Source organism: Lycium ferocissimum, unplaced genomic scaffold, assembly GCF_029784015.1.
Source record: "Lycium ferocissimum isolate CSIRO_LF1 unplaced genomic scaffold, AGI_CSIRO_Lferr_CH_V1 ctg215, whole genome shotgun sequence".
NCBI classification, from domain to species: Eukaryota; Viridiplantae; Streptophyta; class Magnoliopsida; order Solanales; family Solanaceae; genus Lycium; species Lycium ferocissimum.
Genome location: NW_026719744.1, coordinates 22,607 through 43,731, shown reverse-complemented (window position 1 = coordinate 43,731; position 21,125 = coordinate 22,607). Strand labels below are relative to the sequence as shown.

Here is a 21,125-nt window from a genome sequence, read left to right as displayed (position 1 = left end):
CCGAAATGCATAGAGGTTGGATTATTTTGGTCCTTGATATATATTCCTGAACAGAAATGGTCCTTAATGTATAGAAAAAGTAGACCGTTTTCATTCTATACTCTAAAACTAATGGTAAAGCACAAAAAAAAAAAAAACTAATAAAATTTAACGAGGCCATTCTTCTGTGTCTTTTAGTACACATTTGAACCTTTGCTGACTTTTTTCCAACCCAATCTCTAATATTTGATGTCTTCTTCAAGTATCGAATTTGTTGATCCAAACAAAATAAATATCGCTGAGTTAGGAAGGTATTTGTCAAGTGAATCCATGCAAAAATGATTGAGGATGGTGGAAATTTCCACAGGATGGATGTGGAGAGGATTCAGATATGGAGAAGACAAGACATTGAAGAGAAAGATTAAGAGAGGTGAGAGTTAGAGAGAGAATTATCTCATATGTGTATGGATGAAAAATGAACTGTACAGAGTATATATAAAAATATCTTCTAAATACTCTAACTAACTGATTTTGTATAGCTGTAATTAACTAACATTTTACATCCCACTCCTCTAACTTTAAGTTATTTCCTTACTAGTCCCACGATCTTCACTCTCCACTCAAGCTGATGGATGAAAACAGGTTCTTCATTCCCAGCTTGCATACCAAATATTAATGTTGTGGTTTGCATGGAGCTTTAGTGAGCAGGTCTGCTAGTTGTTCTTTGGTTCCAAGGTGTTGAGTCTGGATCAATCCTTCTTGAATTTTCTCCCTTACAAAATGATAATCCATGTCAATATGTTTAGTCCTCTCATGAAAGATGGGATGAGCTGCAATTTGTATAGCAGCTTTGCTATCACAAAATAGAGCTATTGGTAACACCAAATTTCTGCCCAGTTTCTTGAACAAACCATTTAACCAAGTTATTTCAGCCACAATAGAGGCCATGCTCCTGAATTCAGCCTCTGCTGAGCTCTTGGACACTGTCAGTTGCTTCTTAGATTTCCAGGATATCAAAGCATCTCCAAATTTCATCACGAATTTCACCACATACCCTATAACTGACTTCCTTATTTCAACACCGAGCCCACGATCGGAGTCACGATATCGGTGACTTAACCCCATCACCTAGTCTGCGGGCAAAATAACCAAGGCCAATAGTTCCTTTGATGTATCTAACCACCCTTTTAGCAGCTTCCATGTGAGATGACTTAGGTGCATGCATATGCTGACTAAGAACTTGCACCACAAGTACAAGATCAGGTCTGGTCATGGTCAAATATAATAGTCTACCAACAATCCTCTGATAACTACTTTTATCAAAAAATATTGTATCATATTCAGCTACTTCAGGTTGAAACAGAGTATCATAATCAAGTGGATTAATCTTGTGATTGAATTCAAGTGGTGTACCAGATGGCTTGCAATCATTCAACCCCATTTCTAGTTCAAGAGCATATTTCCTTCGACACAGATGAATTTCCTTTTCAGACCTGGCAAGTTCAATGCCTAGAAAGTATTTCAATTCACCCAAATCTTTCATTTTGAACTTAGTTTGAAGATATTTTCTCACTTGTTCAATTAGTTTAAGATTGCTTCCGTCCTGCGAGATCATGTACGTAAACCGAGCAATCAAAATACTACATCACTCCTTGATGAATAAGGAATAATCATAATGAGACTGCACAAATCCCATATCTATTAGAGCTTCAGTTAGATTCCATTGTCTAGGAGCCTATTTGAGACCATATAATGATTTGTGAAGTTTGCACACTTTCCTCTGTGACTCCCTCGGCTTGCAAAGCCATCAGGAATGTGCATATACATATCCTCCACCAAGTCACCTTTAAGAAAGGCATTGTAGACATCCATCTGGAACACATACCATGAAGAAGAAGCAGCTAAAGCAACAATAAACCTGACAGTCACTATCTTAGATACATGTGAGAAGGTCTCAGAATAGTCTAACCCCTCTTGTTGGCTATAGCCCTTGGATACTGGCCTTGTATCTTTCCACCTCTCCTGAGGACTTATACTTTACTTTGAACACCAATTTACAACTAATGGGTTGTTTATCAGACGGTAAGTCAACTAGCGACCATGTATGATTATCTTCTAGAGCAGCAAGTTCAGCTTCCATGGCTTTGGTCCATAGTGGATCCTTAGTAGCCTTAGCAAAAGATCTTGGTTCAATAATAGCAGAGAAAGCAGTCAAAGATGCGTTGTGCTAAGGGGATATGTGATGTCGACACAAAATTGACCAGAGAATGAGCAGAAGTAATGGCTTTAGAGGGAATGACATAGTCAGCCATCCAGGCAGGAGTTTTGGTGGATCTAGAAGATTTTCTCACATCAACAAGAGGAATAACCAAAGAGAACAGAAGGTACTGCTCTTGGACTAAACTTGTCTATCTTTTTGAACTTAGAGGCATAACACAAACTGCCAAACACTCTTAAGTGATCTAGAGATGGAGGAGTATGAAACAGTCTTCCATAAGGGGACTAGCCACCTAAAACTGAACTTGGTAACATATTGAGCAAGTAAATAGCAGTAGAAACATAATAACCCTAAAATTTCAAGGGCACATGAGCTTGGAATCTCAAGGCTCTTGCCATATCTAAGATAGTTTTTTGCCTTCTTTCCACCACCCCATTCTGCTGGGGTGTGTAAACTAAGAGATCTGATGGAGCGTACCGTGATCCTTTAGTAAAAAACTAACCTGTTCATTGAGAAACTCAGTCTCATTGTCAGTTCTCAAGCACTTAACCCCACAGTCAAACTGAGTTCTTATCATAAGAAGAAAGTCTCTACGAAGAACAATAATGTCTGCTTTAGTAGTCATTAAAAAGATCCAAATGAATTTACAGTAGTCATCAACCAGAGTAAAAAATTATCTCTTACCATTATAAGTTGGTACGCTGTAAGGACCCCACACATTAGCATGTACCAAATCAAAAACACATTTAGATTGAGTTATACTAGTAGAAAATGACAATCTTGATTGCTTTGCAATAGGACAAACAGTACAGTGATGATCCTTAGGTGTCATACTATGTAACAAAGTAATCTGAGCTAATACCTTGAGTGGAGCACGATCTAGTCTCCTATGCCATATAGAAATATCACACATTTTATTCTCAGTAATCATGCTACTAATATTGACATTATTAGAAGTAAAATGATCAGATAGTTATACAGAAGTGGAAGATGCATTATTATACTGCACTTGATTCTCCTTAGGCAGACCACCTTTATTTGCTTGTAGGATGTAGAGGCTATCATCCTCTCTACCAATCCCTAGCACCTTCGCACTTGAGATGTCCCAAAAGACACATAAATCAAGGAAAAATGCCACAAGACGGCCTAGTGACCTGGATTTTTGATACTGAGAGCAAATTATATTTGAATTCTAGTATATACAGAACATTCTGAATTGTTTTATCCTGCAGAATAGAAGCATCACCATTATGACTTATGTCTACTTGCTTTCCATTTGGTAAGCTTACTTTATTCTTATTCTTCATATCCAACACCTTAAGCCTTTTGAGTAGATTTATATTGTGCACCATATGATTAGATGCACCAAAAGATCAACTATCCAAATTAGACTCACTAACTTAGACGGAGAAAGAGCAAAATAGGTCTCTTTTTCTTTGTAATAGATGTGCACAGGTGTGTTGCACTCGATGAACTATCTTGGAATTCAACTTGCATGACGAGTTCGGTCCTTTACTTTGAAAGCATACAGGATTTGAGAATATTGCTCCTGGGTGAAAAAAGACATAGGTGTATTTGGCACTGAAGAACTTGAGCTAGAGCCATGAGTAAAAGCAGGTGCATTGGAGTAGTTTGAATGATACTGATCTTTAAAATTCATTGCATTATTAGCATAAGAGTTTGAGGGTGCTCCCTTCTTCTTGAATTTGAAATGAGCTGGATATCCATGCAGCTTGAAGCAAGTGTCCTTTACATGACCCTTAGACTTACAAAACTCACAATAAAGGTGAGACTTATCAGAGCTATTGGTTCTAGCCCTGAAACTATTGTTATAGCCACCTTGACCACCTCTGTTGGACATACAAATAGTAGGATCAACATGTTGAACTCTGTTAGTCATAAGAGCATTAGTATCACCTACATCATTAGTCAGTCCTGAACCATGGTTGTGTCCAATCCTTCTTTGACTCTCCACATTAACAATCATAGCATAGGCTTGGTTTATAGTGGAAAAAGGATATGCCATCAGTACTTGGCTCATAGCATGATTATAAGTTTCATTTAGGCCCATCAGAAACTGCCATAACCTCTATAACTGGAAATGTTCGATGTATTTCTTGACTCAGGACAAGGGCAACAGGGAGGAGGAATTAGTGCTTGCAATTCATCCCATAGCTCCTTAAGTCTAGAAATGTATACAGACACAGATGCAGTTCCTTGTGTCAATGTAGCAATCTCCTTATGGAGACAAAATGCCCTAGAAGCATCTACTTTATCAAACCTCTCTCTAAGATCTTCCCACAACCTTATGAGTATCAACACCATTAATCACTTTACTATACAAGTTCTTAGCCACAGTGTTCATAATCTATCCCAAAACTATAGCATTACATCTGTCCCATGTTTCATATAAGCTGGGGTCATACATCTCCTTTTTACAGGTGCCTAGAACAAAGCCTAATTTGTTTTTGCCTTGTAATACTGGTGTAATAGATTTGCTCCATAGGGAATAATTCTCAGCACCTTGAAGTAAAATTGAAATTAGAACCGAACCTTGAGTATCTGAAGAATGAATATACAACGGATGATTATGATGAACTTGCTCAGATTATTGATCATTCTGAGTGTTCTGATTCTGAATATGGACTCCAGTAGCATTCGTATTGGTATTTCCTTCATCAATCGCCATAACTGTGATTGAATATTGCAGAATTCACCAGGTTTCGAACAAAAGTTGCTAGAAATGTTGTCACAGTGTACGAACAACCAAATCTCACTAGAATCCGTAATTTCGAACGAATTTAGGTTCGAAAGAAGTTACGATCTTAATTTTCAATTGAATTTAGGTTGAAATACAATTTCCAATTTCTAGGTTAAAAAACGAACACATGAACACATACAGTTCTTCAAATCGCACTCTCAATTCTTCAATCTCCTTCTTCCAACATTGAGCTAGCTACAATAAACCGTATGCTCTGATACTATGTTGAGAGAATTCAAATATGGAGAAGACAAGACATTTAAGAGAAAGATTGAGAGAGATGAGAGTTAGAGAGAGAATTATCTCATGTGTATTGATGAAAAATGAACTGTACAGAGTATATATAAAAATATCTTCTAACTACTCTAACTAACTGATTTTGTACAGCTGTAACTAACTAACATTTTACATCCCACTCCTCTAACTTCAAGTTATTTCCTCACTAGTCCCACAGTCTTCTTCAATGGAACAAGCCCAATGTTTGAAATCCTTACCACGCTTCTTTCAATAAGATCAAGTTACAATTCTTTAATGACTCTAGGTGTACTTAAATTATTGCCAACACCGTAAATCCTTGCCTGTAGTTGCTTATGAGAAAATACTTCCAAATCTGAAAGACCCAACAAGAAAAAAAATAATAGACTAATATTCAATGACTTGTTATATATTATTTTCTTTAAGTTAAGCTTTATTAGCTCAAGCTGAGCAAGAAACTAGAGCTTTTTTGAATTATAACATCTCATGTTAGGAACAAAGAATATTATATAAATGAAAGGACAGAGGATTTGTAAACAAATAGATCTTGGGCCTAAGTCAACACCAAAAGTTATCTCATCAAGGGAGGATTGCCCAAGTCCATATAAGGAGACCCTGTACCCGTTAACCCACCGATGTAGGACTTTTAACACCCCACATCATGCCCAGAGTTGGACATTTGGTGCGTGAGAAATTTTAATATAGGGCCCAACATCGGAAATAATGAATTAGGCGGGCCTTGCTCTGATACCATGTCAAAATCAAAGATACAAGTGAAGGAGCAATGAAAATATCACAAGAAAACCCTAGATCCTCGATTCACTTGTATCTTTGATTTTGATAGAATTATAAATGCTTGCACATAGTAAGGGTGAAAGACCACGAGAATGTGCCCCCCTCAGAAGATTATCCAATTAGCAAAGAGAGGAAGCTTTTTGATTTGGCTAGCGGAGGTCAATGGTATCTTTTTTCTTTTTATATTTTTTCTCATTTAATTTATTTTAAAAGTTATCTCCAAAACTCACACATCTTCATCTTCATAACTTTTACTCGTACTTGATATTAGTAATATCCATAACTTCCAATCTTTCATGTTCATAACCACCCAATTAGTTGAGGTGTAAGTTTACGACGTCTTAAAATCACATTAAAAGTGGGGTTTCTATCCAAATAAATTTGTTTTGAGCTTGATTATCCTCTATTTGTAGTTGACACGATAAAGAGCATTTGGTTTGGGTTCTTGCATGAATAGAAGAATTCTTTAACAGATGATTTCAATTTTTCTCTTTCTTTTTCCTTTTATTTTTAAAGAATGTGATTATTTATGTTTACAATATAGTTCCTCTTCAATCCACAATTATAGTATTCTCTAAAATTTTCATTTACTTAGTTGGCTTCCTTTTTTTGTTTCTTTTCTTTATTGGCAAGGTTAATTATTTGTGTCCACAGGGTATCGGTGTTTCGAGAGTAAAAGTAAGGGAAGAAAGCTAACGTATGCGTGCATGCTGCTTAAGAAAGTATGTATGTATGTTTATACATATATATATATATATATACATACATATATATATATATATATATATATGTATGTATAATCATGTTGGTCAACTTTTAACAAGTCTATCAAAAAAATATGAGAATGTAAAATTAGTTTGTGATTTTCAAATTATCGTATAATTCACTATAGTGTGATAATATTACTAGTAATCCTAACGATAACCCCAATATATTAGAAGTGTAGAATATTGGTAATTATTAGCAATAAAGATAAAAGTAATAATTAGTGAGGAGATATTAATAATAATAATAATAATACCCCTATGATGCTATCTTTGTTCTCTTTCACTTGGAAGGGCAAGACACCTTTTAGATTCTTCAATGTTTGTGCAGAGCATGTTTCCTTTATGCCACTTCTTATTGGCACTTGGAAGCAGCCTGGTACTAAGGGTACACGCAAACTGTCTGGAACAATTAAAAGCCTTGCAACCCCAGCTCAAGCAACTAAACAAAGTGGAGTTCAGAGGTGAGGTATTAGCGAAAGGATAGAGATGGCCAGGGTAGAGCTTGCTGCAGTCCAGTGAAACCTTGCTTCTTTCTACTCTGATTCAATGCTTGAGATAGAGAAAATTCTGCTGCAGAATTTAGAACATTGGTCCCTTATTGAGGATAGTGTCTTCCAACAGAAGTCCAGGGTTCATTTTAGGGGACTCTAATACTAAGTATTTCTCTGCTATCTTGAAGGAAAGGACTCACAAAAAAACAAATTCTGAACTTACAGCTCTGAATGGCATTGTCCTTACTGATGCTGGGAAGATTAAGGTGAAGATTATGAATTTCTATAAATCCCCTATGGGATCCTCTGCTGGTGTTTTGCCTGCTATTAATAAGAGATACATGCCGAATTGATCGAAAATGCATGCTCGACTTGAAAAGATTGCCCGTACCATATGGGAGGGTTATACTCCATCCATCCATTTTTATTCGTCACGTATTGACTTGACACGCCTACTAAGGAGCCAAAAATAGAATAGCCATTTTACTATACTACCCGTAGTTATTGCTAAGTAACCTAATGATTGAAATCAATAAAACATACTTTAAAGTTGTGCAGCCACTAAGAATTTCTTGAACTTAGCTTGTCAAATCAGTAATTAATAATAAGGGTAAAGTAGGTGTGAAATGGTAAATTATCTCCTGATTTTTCAAACTGGGCAAGTAAAAATGGACAACTATTTTTAGTATACAAGACAAGTAAAAATGGACGGAGTGAGTGTTAAAGAATAGTAACACTACAACTCATATTCAGTTTTCCTTTTTATTGATTTAAAGTTTTATCACTAGATGTTGTATTTTTTAGAAAGACCTTTTGGGAGTGTATTCACTTTGTTATGAAATATGGTTAGCTCATTTGGTAAGATTGTATAAGAATTGAGGAAGTTTTGATAGTTTTCCCAACTTGTAGGTTTTCAGGTTTATGAAAAAAACATACAACATAAGAAATCCAAATTGCATGTCCAAATAAAGTTTCAACTTCCAATCAACCTGATTTCATATCATGATTTCAAATCATATCTAAGAAGCCGTTTGGACGTGATTTGAAACCATGAGATGAAATAATGTTTGGACATGCAATTTGGATTTCTTAAGTTATATTTTTTCTTATAGATATAAAAACCTCACAAGTTGTGAAAACTATCAAATCTTTCCCAATTCTTATACAATCTTAGCAAATGAGCAAGTCATAGTTCATAATAAAATTAATACGCTACTAGAAGGCCTTTTTAAAAAATACAACATCAATTGATCAAACTTTATTTCAATAAAAAGGAAAATTTAATATGAATAGTAATGTAACTACTCTTTAATATAATCCTCCCACGTGGTAAATCTCTTCACGCCGAGCATGCATTTCCCGATCAGATGACCGAGAAGACGAACCAACATTGTTAATGTGTTTGGAAACAGATAGAATATAAATAAAGATTGGTAGAAGTTAGAACATAAATAAAGGTTGGTAGAAGTTAATGAGGTTGGTAAATGGTTGGTGGGAGTAATTGTTAAAAATATCTACCAATTTATGGGTCTTTTTTTACAAATATAAACTTATGGGCCAAGTTTTACATTTAAAAATTTTGAAATCATGATTTGAAATCCCAAATCATGCCTTTTTGGATGATTTGGGATTTCATCTCATGAGATGAAATCACATGTTCAAACGCTGATTTCATCACATGATTTCAAATCATGACATAAAATCGCATGTCCAAATAACGCCTACTAAATGGGTCCTAACAAAATTGTAACTTTTCCAAATCACCTAAATATACACCAAGTGTCAAGAATACCCTTAATGGGCCCACTGAATAGTAAAGAGAAACATTTTTTTGCGCGGATTGCCCTTATTTTGGGGTGGTCTTTAATTTTTTCCCCTCATATTTGTGGTCTTTAAATTTTGTCCTTCATATTTGTGGTCTTTAAGTTTTGCCCTTCACTTGAAAAGGTGGGCGAATACCTGAGGTTCTGGGTTCAAACCCCCGCTCAGGCATAAAAGAAAAAAATAATTTCGCAAGGCAAGGCTGGGAGCATGTATGCCGGATCCGGCATAGATGCATTAAGGAAAAACTAAAGTTATGCCGGACATAACTAAAAGTCTGCCCCATAAGGCACATAGTTTAGTTATGCCTTATGGGGCAGACTTTTAGTTATGTCTTATGGGGCACACTTTTAGTTAAGGCATAACTAAAAGTATGCCCTATAAGGCGGAACTTTTCCTTAAGGCATAACTAAAAGTTCACCTTGAAAAGTAAAATAAAATAAAATATATGCCTCAAGGAAAAAGCTGCCCTCTCCGGTAGAATTTTAGTTAAGCATAACTAAAAATCTACCGGAGGGAGCAGAGCGAAATTCAAACTTTGCCTTGCGAATTTTTTTTAAATTTTTAACTGAACAGAAATTCGAACCTGTAACCCATGAATTTTAGGCAAAGGGTAAAAACTAAAGACCACCGACTTAAGGAGCAAAAGTTAAAGACCACCCAAAAGAAGGGCAATATAGAAATAGAGAATAGTTATGATAAACATGAAAGGGATCTGACACATTGTACACAACTTCTAAACATTCTTCATTACCTAATAAAATATCACAGATTGTTTACTTTAAAACTAGTGGGCTCTATGTCAGCTTTCAAAAGTAATAATGGCGAGGGTAATATTGAAATTCTAAAATTAAAGAGTTTTTCTTATATTTAATTAGTTCATTCGTTTTATGACTGATTAAAAAGAAAATAGATTCGCATAAATTAAAATGAAAAGGTGATCAGAGATAGATCGCTTACAACCTAGCTACTGTACTAGAGAGATCTGCTATCACTTAGTTTTGAACCCACAACATCGAGAGCAGCGTCTCCCAAAATGATTGTCCTGCGATCAGTGGCGGAACTAAAACTTTTATCAAGGGTGTCAAACTATGAAAAAGTAAACATACGAAGAAATTAAAGGGATTCAACATATTATATGTAGATAAAAATATTACCTATCTACACAATGTAATTTTCCAATGATGGAGTTTCATATATTATTTTTCTCTATTTATTGGCCCGCCCTACTTAGACTCGACTTATCTTGCTTTCATTTTTTTTCTACAAATTATTTGGTTTATGATAATTTGTAAAGAAGCAATACATTTAAGTAACAATTCAAAAAAAAAAAAAAAATTGCATAATACAAATCAAAAAAATGACTTTTACATGCATTAATATTTAAGAGAGTGCAGACTGCAAATAACTCTTTGTAATAAAAATTGTGCAAATGCAATATAAAGGATGGAAGAGACATACCATTCTATGTGTCACACCCCAACTTGATAGGGCATGATGGGCACCCGACCCTTACTTAAGACCGAGCGAACCCGCTGGTTCTCGTGATACTCTTAGTCTTACTGGACTTTTAAATCATGAAATGAGTGCATAATGTAAGCTTTTAAAAAAAAACATGCTTTTCGTCTTTCTCAAATCAAGTAAAATCTGTAATCATATGAAATTTGTAACATAATGCATAATGATACATCGGCTTACAGAGCCGCTTACAAGATTGACATGTTATATACGTGACTCTGTCTGCAAAGTCTCTAACATAAATCAAGATACCATAACATAGATACTCTGGCTCGGCAGCACTCCGGAAGGAAATGGAGCTCGCCAATCCAGCTGGAACATCTTCTACTAACATCCCCTACTCATCTGTATACACCTGCGTGGCATGAAACGCAGCGTCCACAAGAAGGGACGTCAGTACGAATAATGTACTGAGTATGTAAGGCATGAATAACAACATAATATAGATATGGAAGGTAACATGGAATAAGAGAGATAACCTGTACATCTGGATGCCTCATAAGGCGGATGTCATGCATGCTTAGTCTTTAAAAAAAATATTTCTATACATATACATAGTACCATGCCCGGCCATTAAGGCTCGGTGTCATATATATAGTATCATGCCCGGCCATTAAGGCTCGGTATTATCATCATTAGCCCGCGTCCGGGCCTCCCGCGTCCGGGGCAATATCATAACATGCCCACGCATGGTGTGCACATCTACGTATGCCCGCCGACTATAGCGCGGCACGGTGTGAGAAAATACATATATATATATATAAAGCATGCATGAGAGCCCAATCAAAAGCCACAACTATATCGGAGTGACGTAAGGTCGGTAGCCTCCGATTATATTATGGATCAATCATCATCATTTATCCCACCTTGAAGGAACAATTATTATAACGTGAGATCAACAACAATGAATAAAATTGAGAAAATCATGAAATAATCTCAATAATCTCATAATAGTATTAAAATCATGAGCTTTGAAATTTCTAGAATTAAAATCATCATCATCATAATCATCATAGAAACATTCTCATCTTTAACATCGTCATTCATATTGTGAAAACATGTCCGTTGTTGTTGTCATAAAAGCTTATAGAATCATAAATCTTTAACTCGGAAAATAGGGACATTTTGGAAAATATTTATGGATTATCAAGAAAGAAGTCATGCCTTTGAATCATGAACTCTATGAATCATGAATTTCTAGCTTTTGAGAATAAGAATATTCTTGAAAAACAGTTATGGATTCACATAAAGGGATCATGGGACATTTGGAAAACATCTGTTGGATTCATAAGAAAGGAATCATGCCTTCAGAAGAAAGGGACTAGCCTTAACATACCTGTTCAACCTCCAGTTATCCACACTTATTCATCCGAATTCGCGAGTCTACATTTAAGAGGATTCACACTAACGTTAGCCTCTTTATCACACACTTGTACCAAGTTTCAAACTACACTATTTTATATTCTGTCGAAAATCGGGCAGCATTTCCCCTGTTTATATGCCTAGCCCGAATTCTCAATTCAACAACCAACAATAACAATAACGATACCAACAACAAAAACATCATTTCCCATATCAACGTATTCCATAGAACAACCCATATGGTGTTCGTCCCATATTTCCACCACACAGCCAGTTTATAATGATTTTACAGCCCCTTCTCCGTAAATAAATCGATATTAACACAAATAGAAAGAGATTCATACCTTTCCCTTGATAATAATGCTATATCTTCACTCCTTCACCTTGAACTTAAGCCACAACGCCTCAATACACAATTTTGTAGTCGTAACTATACGCTGTCTGGACCGGGATTTGGGAATTATACCTGGTTTAGGCTAAAAAGTGGGTGGTGGAAGGTTGGGGAATTTTCTGGAATATTTGGGATGTTTTTTTGGGTGATCCTTGGCTGAAAATGAGGGGTCTCCCCCTTTTATATAGCTGCTCCGAAGTCACTGTAGCAGTACTGTTCACCGACTTACTGTAGCAGTTACTGTTCATCCGCGGAAATTATTTCGAGACCTAAAACTTTTATACATCGATCTCTTTATTTGCATACTTGGATATGTCCAAAACTCCATACAGTCTGTATAACTTATTCAACATCCCAAACTCAGCGAAACTTATTTTATTTTTTTCCCGATTCGTTTAACCTCCAACCTTCGCGGCACTTACTTATCACTTGTTGAACATAACATAAACGCTTATAACTTCAAACATAACCCTATCCTTTGAGCTTATGTGACTAACCTATGATGCAATTCAACGCACGAGAATGCGGGATGTAACACTATGTTTCCAAGATAATAGTTTTAACAGAAGACATTAAAAAACAGTTTTTACAGTAGTACTTCCTCTGTCCCAAAAATATTGTCCTCCTTTCCTTTTTAGTCTGTTCCAAAAATATTATCTTCTTTCTATATTTATAAACAATTTAACTTTATGAGATGATTTACAGCCACTATCTAAGGCTTGTTTGGACTACACATTTCAAAAATCTTCCTTTATTTCTTAAACTTTGTGCCAAGTCAAAAGAGTACAATCTTTTTGGGACGAGGGAGTAATTAGTTAAGTGCATGGGAACAGAGGTCAGAAGCAACAGAAATTTTGGTCTTCGTTAGCACCAAAATCTCGGACAAACCATTATTTATTTTAAATCTGTTAAACTGAAGACTGGACTTTTGAATGCACGCAATAGTAGCTCAGTAACAGTTGAGCAACAATCTTGGGCCTATCACAACTATTTGCTTAACTTAATAGATTTAAAGTCGGGCAATTAGGATCCATTTGGCTTAGCTTAAAAAAACAGTTTATAAGCCAAAGACTTATTTTAAGCACAAAATGGCTTATAAGCTGGCCAGCCAAACACTTAAAAAAGTTGAAAACAGCTTATAAGCTATTTTCAACAACTTATAAGCTAAGCCAAACGGGCTCTTAATCAGGGCGAAGTGCACAAATAGTCAATTTGTGGCCGCAATTTATGTGTATGCGGAATTTTGATTTTTTGCAAATATACCACTTCAGAAGCAGATGATTGAAGTTGCAAAGACTTGTCTCTCAAGTTTGTTAAACTTCGGACTTTTGCCGGAAGTGTGGCCTTGTGAAGTCAAAACTTCGGACAACTTTGCCTGAAGTTTGGTACGGGTTGACAAGGCCAACTTCAGACATTGTTGACTGAAATTATGGATTTGACAAGGACAAACTTCAGACATTTTTGACTGAAGTCGTGGCTTGACAAGACCAAACTTCTTTTATAAGATCCGTACTTCAATAGGTTGCATATATACTACTGATGATGTTTGTTCGGTATGCTGTTCGGTATGCTACAAATAAACGGAAACTTTTAGAAGATATTGTCGTTGCCTAGATCTGAAAGTTCGCCGTAGACAACACAACATGACTTAAAGGGCAACTTGGTGTTATGAAGCATTTCGTGTTTACATAGGAAGGGCCGTATCGAGGAGTCAGATATGATGTAGGTAGCTTAACCAGATACAAATATTAGTGATTGATTCCATGGCTCAAATCCGTGATCATCAAAAATAACTTTATCGTTGCTCAAAAGGCTCCCATTCACAACACGGCTGTGTTGAAGCGTTAAAACAAAAGAGTGTTTAGCATTATATAGTACTAATCCTATTTGTTTTTCTCATCTCTACAAAAACGCAATTAAAGAAAAAAAGAAGATAACAAATTGTTTTTGTGTGTGTGTATTCAGTAATGGGAAATGACAGAACATCTGAAACGTCTGATCCCAAGTACACTGACCATCACAATCACTCAGGGAAGAAGGGCCTTCTTTTCAAATTTCAGCACTACCCGCTTCTACCCATAGGTAATATATGAAAATCCAAGAAAAGGAATTACAAAAAATGAAAACAAAATTCTTGCACTTGCAAGAGAAATATTGGTAGAATGATAAAGAGATTGCTTCAACTTATTTATAAAATTGTAGAAACATAATGTAATGTTTCTTATCTATACTATCCCTCCTGCTCCCCTGCCCCTCCTTCTCATTTTATATTTCTTGGTTTTCCGTCGTTTGTGCAAGAAATTCCAAGAATTCTTTAGCCTGCATATGATTTCACATCACGAAGGACCATTTTACTTTACATTTTTATCATAGAGAAATTTGACATGAACAACAAAATTTTGGCTAGATGTCATATTCCCAACCTCTGAAGTATCCCTGAGAGAGAAGATAGCATTACTCTCTTTTGGGCTAGTCGAAACAAGAATTCCGTAACCTTGATATCTCTCCCTCAAGACCTGGATTTAAAATATACTCTTTAATTTCAGAAGAAATGGTAGTGACATGAGATTCTGTTGTGTATTAATTACCTTGAATGCATCTTCATCTGTTCTGTCATCTCCAATATAATTAGGGAGCACATCATGGATATTTCGAAAACCTGCATAAATATGCATATATTTGAAAAGAATGGATAGAACTATTCATTCTAAAAGTTCTTGACTTCACCAGTTATAAAAATATTTTCTACTTTATACCTAGTGAGGAGAAGGAGATCAAATCAAAATAAATCACCAGTAACATACCCAGTGATTCAAGCAAAAACTCAACTGCTTTTCCTTTGTCCCAGTCTATTACAGGACGGACCTCTAAAACCTATTTACAAGCAAAAAAGGAGCATGAACCGCGCACAAACATCAGGAAGAGAGACGCTCATATCAACGTTCACTCTGTCTAGGCAGATAGAGAAGTGTGAAAAATTTGGGAAAACAATGAAAATATCTAACATACCATCCAAGAAGAGTAAATAACTTTAGCATCATCAATATAATCCTCGATGTCTGCTTCCTTTTGAACCTTCTTACTAGGAGGTGAAGAAGACTTCATTGCATCAAGCCAACTGTTAGAACGAACGTCGTCCAGCCTCCCTGGCTTTTTTCTCGGAATCATTAGATCACTAGTGGAGATTGAAGGCCCTGAGTGAGAATAAGGCAATAAACTAGAATGAATCCGAAATCTAGACTTGTTTATCAGTGAAGGATTCCTTAGAACAGAAGAAGCTTTCGCAGAATTCAAGTTCATTTTGATCTCTAAGAATTTGACTGATTTTTACTTCACAATGTAATTGAACTCTGAATATTACTAGTTGAATTGGAGTACCTAATCTTTTTATTTTTGTCAATGAAAAACCACCTCTTTAGCTTTCTCTTGTCACTGCTCCTGAGTTTGCAGCCCACCAAGCGCCAGCCTCCTGAAATTTGGTGAATCAAAAACTTTCAAATGGCATGATTGTCAAATCAGTGGTGTAATTTATCCAATTATGTGAATCTATCAGCACAAGTACCTCATACTCGGAGCCACGTTGCAGTTTAAAGAACACAACATTTTTGGCTTAGAATATTGATATTAGTTATAAGCCTCTGTGCTTCCTACCTGGAGAGAAGAAAACAACTAATATATGTCATGGTGTTACTTATAGCTAAATACCATTTGAAGCAAAAGTTTTGACAAAACAATATCATCGTAACACACGTGGAGCATATGGTGAGAATGGGATCTTGTGATATTAACAGTGGGAAGAAAATGTATTCCAATCCTAATGTCAATATAGAAACAAGATCAATTTCGGTGCTCTATATTGAAAGGCGTTTTTTTGGTTGGCTTCACGACCATTTCCCAACTGCAGAAATAGAGACCAGAAAAAAATAAACATAGTCAAAGCTAAATAAAGTCATTGTTCAATATTGAATTTGTTGAGCTGATTTTTCTTTTCCCATTTAGTATCAACCTTAAAATATAACAAGAATAATAGATAATGTTACAGTTGAAGAATAGAGAAAAGATAAAATTGAGTGATGAGTAAAGATTGATATTTTAATTAAAATGTTTAATAATAAATATTTAGTCATATTTTGATTTTTCTTTAATGTCACTATATGCTCATCAATCTGCTATTTTATTTGATTTCAATGAGTGTTGAAGCTACCAATAGTTTTACCTAACCGACTTCCCGTGGAAAGGCTCGTATATCGTCACAAGCAGCCCGTCTAGCTCAGTTGGTAGAGCGCAAGGCTCTTAACCTTGTGGTCGTGGGTTCGAGCCCCACGGTGGGCGTTAGTCTTTCACTCTTTTCACCATTTCACCATTTTTCCGCTGATGATTGAAAGTGAAGACATAAAAGAAAGAAAAAAGAAAAGAAAACACCAAGACGCACTAGGACGCGGTACTCAAGCTTCGTGCCATATTGTGAACATCAATTAATCTGCTTATATTTAATCATATACTTATTTCTTTAAACATTTGGAGATATTCCACCATTCCCGACATGCTTATATGATTATACATATATTCCACCATTCCCGACATGCTTATATGATTATACATATCAGAATGATTTTAGAATCTAAAGAAACAGATTCTGAACAAAAATATATCACGAGTTTTGAGCTGCCACGAACTTGATCCTGTAACTCGTCTAAACTAGCTCATGGTTCAATTGGTTATGATAATTTGATTGCTTCTCATAATCCTGGCAACACCTAACATTATTGCTATGGCCGTTGCCCATCTCAAGGGGCACATCAGCAGAAGTCTTGTTTAAAACTTTCTTGTCACAGTAAATGAAATATAAGATCAGCTGCACTATTCCTAAGCCCAAGCCAACACCTGTTGAAGTCTGCAATCGTACAAACGTATTAATTTCATTAATACTAATTCATAAGTGCCCCACATATTAATGCTTGGTAGATCTATTTCAGTATTTGAACAGATGACTATATAGGAGAGATGGTAGCGGTACTTACGCCAATAAATGGGTCCATTCCTAGCATGGCATAGATAAACCAGCAGGAGCAAGATATGACAACGGCAAATGACAGGAAGAATGGCATGAACTCCACGCTCTTTGTCCTGATTACTAGTCTCTGCACAAATAAACTTGCCTTGAGTATCCAATGGTATCAATTGAACCCAATAATTTTTTTCACAAAGCATAACTATTGTGTGCGTGTGTATATATCTATCATGTAGTGATATATCTAAGTTTCTATTGATCTTCCTTTTTTTCTTTTTTTAATCTGGACTCTGTCCAGTCAGAATCCTTGTTACACTGTTCATCTCCTTCTCTTAACCTTTGTTCTTAACAACTCTCTTCTTTAACCACACCCCGGACATGGCTAAACTTTCATCCTTTATCATATATATATCATGTAATAAATCACTAAAATTTCGAGAATATTAAGTTGTGAACTCGTAATTGCAAAGATGTAATGTAATATTATAATTCAAGTAGCGAGAGCATAAATATTAAATCTGCCAAATATAAATCTTGAATACACCTTGCAATGAGTAGGTAGGATATGTTATTATTGAAAGTTGTGAACTATTCCTACTCCCTTCCTAAATTTCATTTTAGACGTCTTAATTTAATTGGAGACATAGTTTAAAAAACATACTGAAAACTTTTGAAATTTTATGATCTTAAACTAAAAAGGTGAATAACAAAGAATTAACCTAAGAAGCCACTGGCCCACCCAACCGCTTAAACTAGATATAGTCCGTAGATGTATAATATATACATAACCCACATATAATATGTGTATAACCATGTATATTCAGTTTATAATTTATGTATAGCAGCTAGGAAAAGAAAATATTTAATCCGGCCGGCTATTTGTATAAAGATCCCTAAAAAAATAAAAGGAAACTTTATTATTGTGATATATATACCAAAAGTATCTGTCGAAAATTTTTGTGGTTGAAACAGTTTATGTGGAGTGTCATTAAGGGTAAAATAAGAATATTAAAATTAAGAACTTACTCAATATAGAAATGTGATATAAACACATAAATTGAAACAGAAGAAACCATAGACTTACGTCTTTTTGCTTTTCTAAAAGCATATAGTATAACCACTAATTATAAAAATTGAAAAAGCGATGATAAGAAGTTTGAAGAGCTCACAATGATAGACATGGGAGATGCATACATAACAATGGAGAAGATGGTGGCAACAGTACCACAGAATAACTTCCTGTTTTTCCCATGAAAAGCAAGCACAGATACAAGTGCTGCACCAGCAAAAGCCAAGAGGACTAAAAAGAACATTGCTAAGATTTTTCCCTTTTGTTTATTGGGCGCATATAAGAAAAATATGAGCACGTAAACCAACTCAATTGACGCTCCAGCCCCATTTATTGTTGCTACTAGAATATTGCCCGATGTTATAAAAGGCAGACCGTACCTATGAATTAAATCAATAAGTTTGTCAGTCTATTATGACCAAACAATTCGAGACAATTATGATCAGATGCGATTTAATTCAAGATTTGTATAAATGAAGATGTCATGAAGAGTACACTAACAGCTTGTTTGGATGAGTTGTTACCTATTGTATCGTACTGTGTTGTTAGTTTAAATTTGTTTTGATTGTTACTTAAATTTTAATGTATTGTATCGTTAGATCCATCGTTACGTAACGATGAAAAGTCCCATTTTATTTAACGACCAATTTGGTGTTATAGCGTCGTTACCCTATCTTTTTTTTCCTTCTCATTTGTATTATCTAATAATTCTATTTTATACCCTACCTTTTTATGGTAACTCTATCCGGCACCCTACTCTTTTTTTATAGGCTTATCCTTTAAATCGCCGATGTGTGAGATTATGTAACGATCAGAAACGATACAATCTATCTAAATGTTGTGTTAATCAAAACAATACTACAATAAGATACAATACAACACATTATACACTACGGTACGATACATTATGAAACAATATATAACAGCCATCCAAACAAAGTGTAAGAATACTAATTAAAAATATATTTGTAGTTAGTCCTTAGAGGTTTAACCAATTAAGTCCATATCATGTGAATCTGCGTGGATGAGCATTTTCACCCTAAAATGCGCCAAATATTTAGTATCATTACAACATAAGTTTGGTAAAGAGGCACTTCAATAACTCAATGGAAAAACACGTTTTAATTATTTTTATTTGGGTATAGATAGTTACCATGCAGAAAGCAAGCAGTTGAGAAATGTCATGACGTAAGGTATGCCAGAGAACTGTTCAGTCGATTTGTTCTTGATGATCCTCTTGAATGTGAACCTAATATATTCAATTAAACGAAAACACATTGAAATAAAAATTATTATGATGTCACTACATATACCTTAAAGTCTGAATATAAATTATCATTTGAACGAACTGAGCAAAAGCAGAGGGGAGCAAAGGAGGTCAATAGTTGAAAAATTATACTATGTAAATAGGGAAAAATGATTTTTTTTTCCTTTATATTAGAATCCCCTTGGCATAAGAATTTTTTTTTGAATCCCCTTATTAGAATTTTTAACTCCGAGTCACTAAACGAGCATGACTCTCTTTACAAGAAGACGCCCCCCCCCCCCCGTTTTTTTTTTTTTTTTTTCACAAAAAAGTAGAATAATCTGAGAATAGTTCTTGAGAATTATGCTTACGTTGGTACCAAGAAGAGGAAGAGAGTGGCGGCATTTCCTGTTAATTAGCAGAAAAAAAGAAGCAATAAGAAGGAAAACTCAACCAGAAATTTATTTAAAGAAAGAAAATATAAAAGGAAATAAAATGTGGAAATGAATTAAGAGCCAAATTTATTAACCCACCTAAAATCCCAAAAACAAATTGTATAATGTGCACAAGACCACCCATGTTGTGTTCTACTAGAGCTAGCTCTTCAGTGCAAGACTTCTCTGCAGGAATATCCGACTATCTCTAGAATTCTATAAATAGAGGACTCGATGTGCTTTGAATATTATTTTAATCAAAATTAATAATTAAACAATCCAAGAATTTGGAGTACTCAAAAGGGTAACCTGACCAATAATTATTCAAAAGTAGAGGACCTTGCATGGGCTTATAAAGATGTCATCGCGATCATACCACTGTAAAAGTAGACAACGAAAAAAAGAAAACGAGTAGAGCACTAAACTCGAAATAATTACTAAAAGTGAAGAATAGTAATAGAGTTGAAGAAAAGTGAAGATGAAAGTATTCTCATGCAATTACGTTATAACGTATTTATAGAGAGAGAGAGATGGAGAAGCATAAGCAAGGTCAGTTAAGTGGATCTAACAGACAAACGTGGGGAATAAAACTCAGCAAATTTTCCGGATCTAAACGTAACTAAAGAAGCTGCTTAACTGAATTCTCTACGAATTTGATAGACTGTTTGACTAAACTTTTGAACGGCCTAACATGTTTTTATTTTTACTTTTAAAAAACACTTATTTTAGGTGTCTGATCAAGTTTTTAATGGAGAAATGAGTGCTTTTTGAGTAGGAATAGACTTATGTTTTTAATGGAGACATGAGTGCTATTTGAGTAGGGATCGACTTATTTAAGCAGAGGGTGAAAAACGTAGCATCTCTAAAAGATAAGTGATTTTAGATTTTTAATAGAACAAGATATTTCCCCAATGCTTATTGGACAAGATTGCCCATATAAGAAATCATTCTTACCGAATTAGTTAGTAGTAGTAATTTTCTTTTTCGTAATTAGGCATTTCAAAGTA

The 21,125-nt window shown here is 35.1% G+C and overlaps 1 protein-coding gene, 1 long non-coding RNA gene and 1 other non-coding gene across 4 annotated transcripts; 1 reads left to right on the top strand and 2 right to left on the bottom strand.

Annotated features, from left to right (window-relative positions):
* Positions 1-14,518: 14,518 nt before the first annotated feature.
* LOC132043154 (uncharacterized) lies at positions 14,519-15,234 on the bottom strand. The gene is made up of 4 exons (XR_009411685.1): positions 15,163-15,234; positions 14,947-15,017; positions 14,782-14,874; positions 14,519-14,677 (listed from the first exon to the last, which is right to left on the bottom strand). It is a non-coding gene; the product is annotated as an uncharacterized LOC132043154 (long non-coding RNA).
* Positions 15,235-15,301: 67 nt separating this feature from the next.
* LOC132043152 (bidirectional sugar transporter SWEET1-like) lies at positions 15,302-20,671 on the bottom strand. Of its 2 annotated transcripts, XM_059433644.1 has the most exons (9): positions 20,218-20,671; positions 20,056-20,092; positions 19,592-19,687; positions 18,539-18,818; positions 17,380-17,499; positions 16,109-17,252; positions 15,921-16,009; positions 15,737-15,827; positions 15,306-15,552 (listed from the first exon to the last, which is right to left on the bottom strand). In XM_059433644.1, exons 1-6 carry the CDS (start codon positions 20,261-20,263, stop codon positions 17,052-17,054), a joined length of 780 nt encoding a protein of 259 aa, XP_059289627.1. In that variant the 5' UTR covers positions 20,264-20,671; the 3' UTR covers positions 15,306-15,552; positions 15,737-15,827; positions 15,921-16,009; positions 16,109-17,051. The 2 variants fall into 2 exon arrangements, with proteins under 2 accessions (XP_059289626.1, XP_059289627.1); XM_059433643.1 differs by having other exon boundaries at positions 15,302-15,552; positions 15,921-17,252.
* TRNAK-CUU (transfer RNA lysine (anticodon CUU)) lies at positions 16,618-16,690 on the top strand. Its single transcript has one exon. It is a non-coding gene; the product is annotated as a tRNA-Lys (tRNA).
* Positions 20,672-21,125: the final 454 nt, after the last annotated feature.

Bases quoted from the DNA above. Each gene is read 5' to 3' on its own strand.
- LOC132043152 (XM_059433643.1), bottom strand. From the start codon at position 20,263: ATGGGTGGTCTTGTGCACATTATACAATTTGTTTTTGGGATTTTAG. The intron at 20,093-20,217 runs GTGGGTTAATAA...GCTAATTAACAG, and splicing joins ATTTGTTTTTGGGATTTTAG to GAAATGCCGCCACTCTCTTC. The intron at 19,688-20,055 runs GTAAGCATAATT...TGAATATATTAG, and splicing joins TTCCTCTTCTTGGTACCAAC to GTTCACATTCAAGAGGATCA.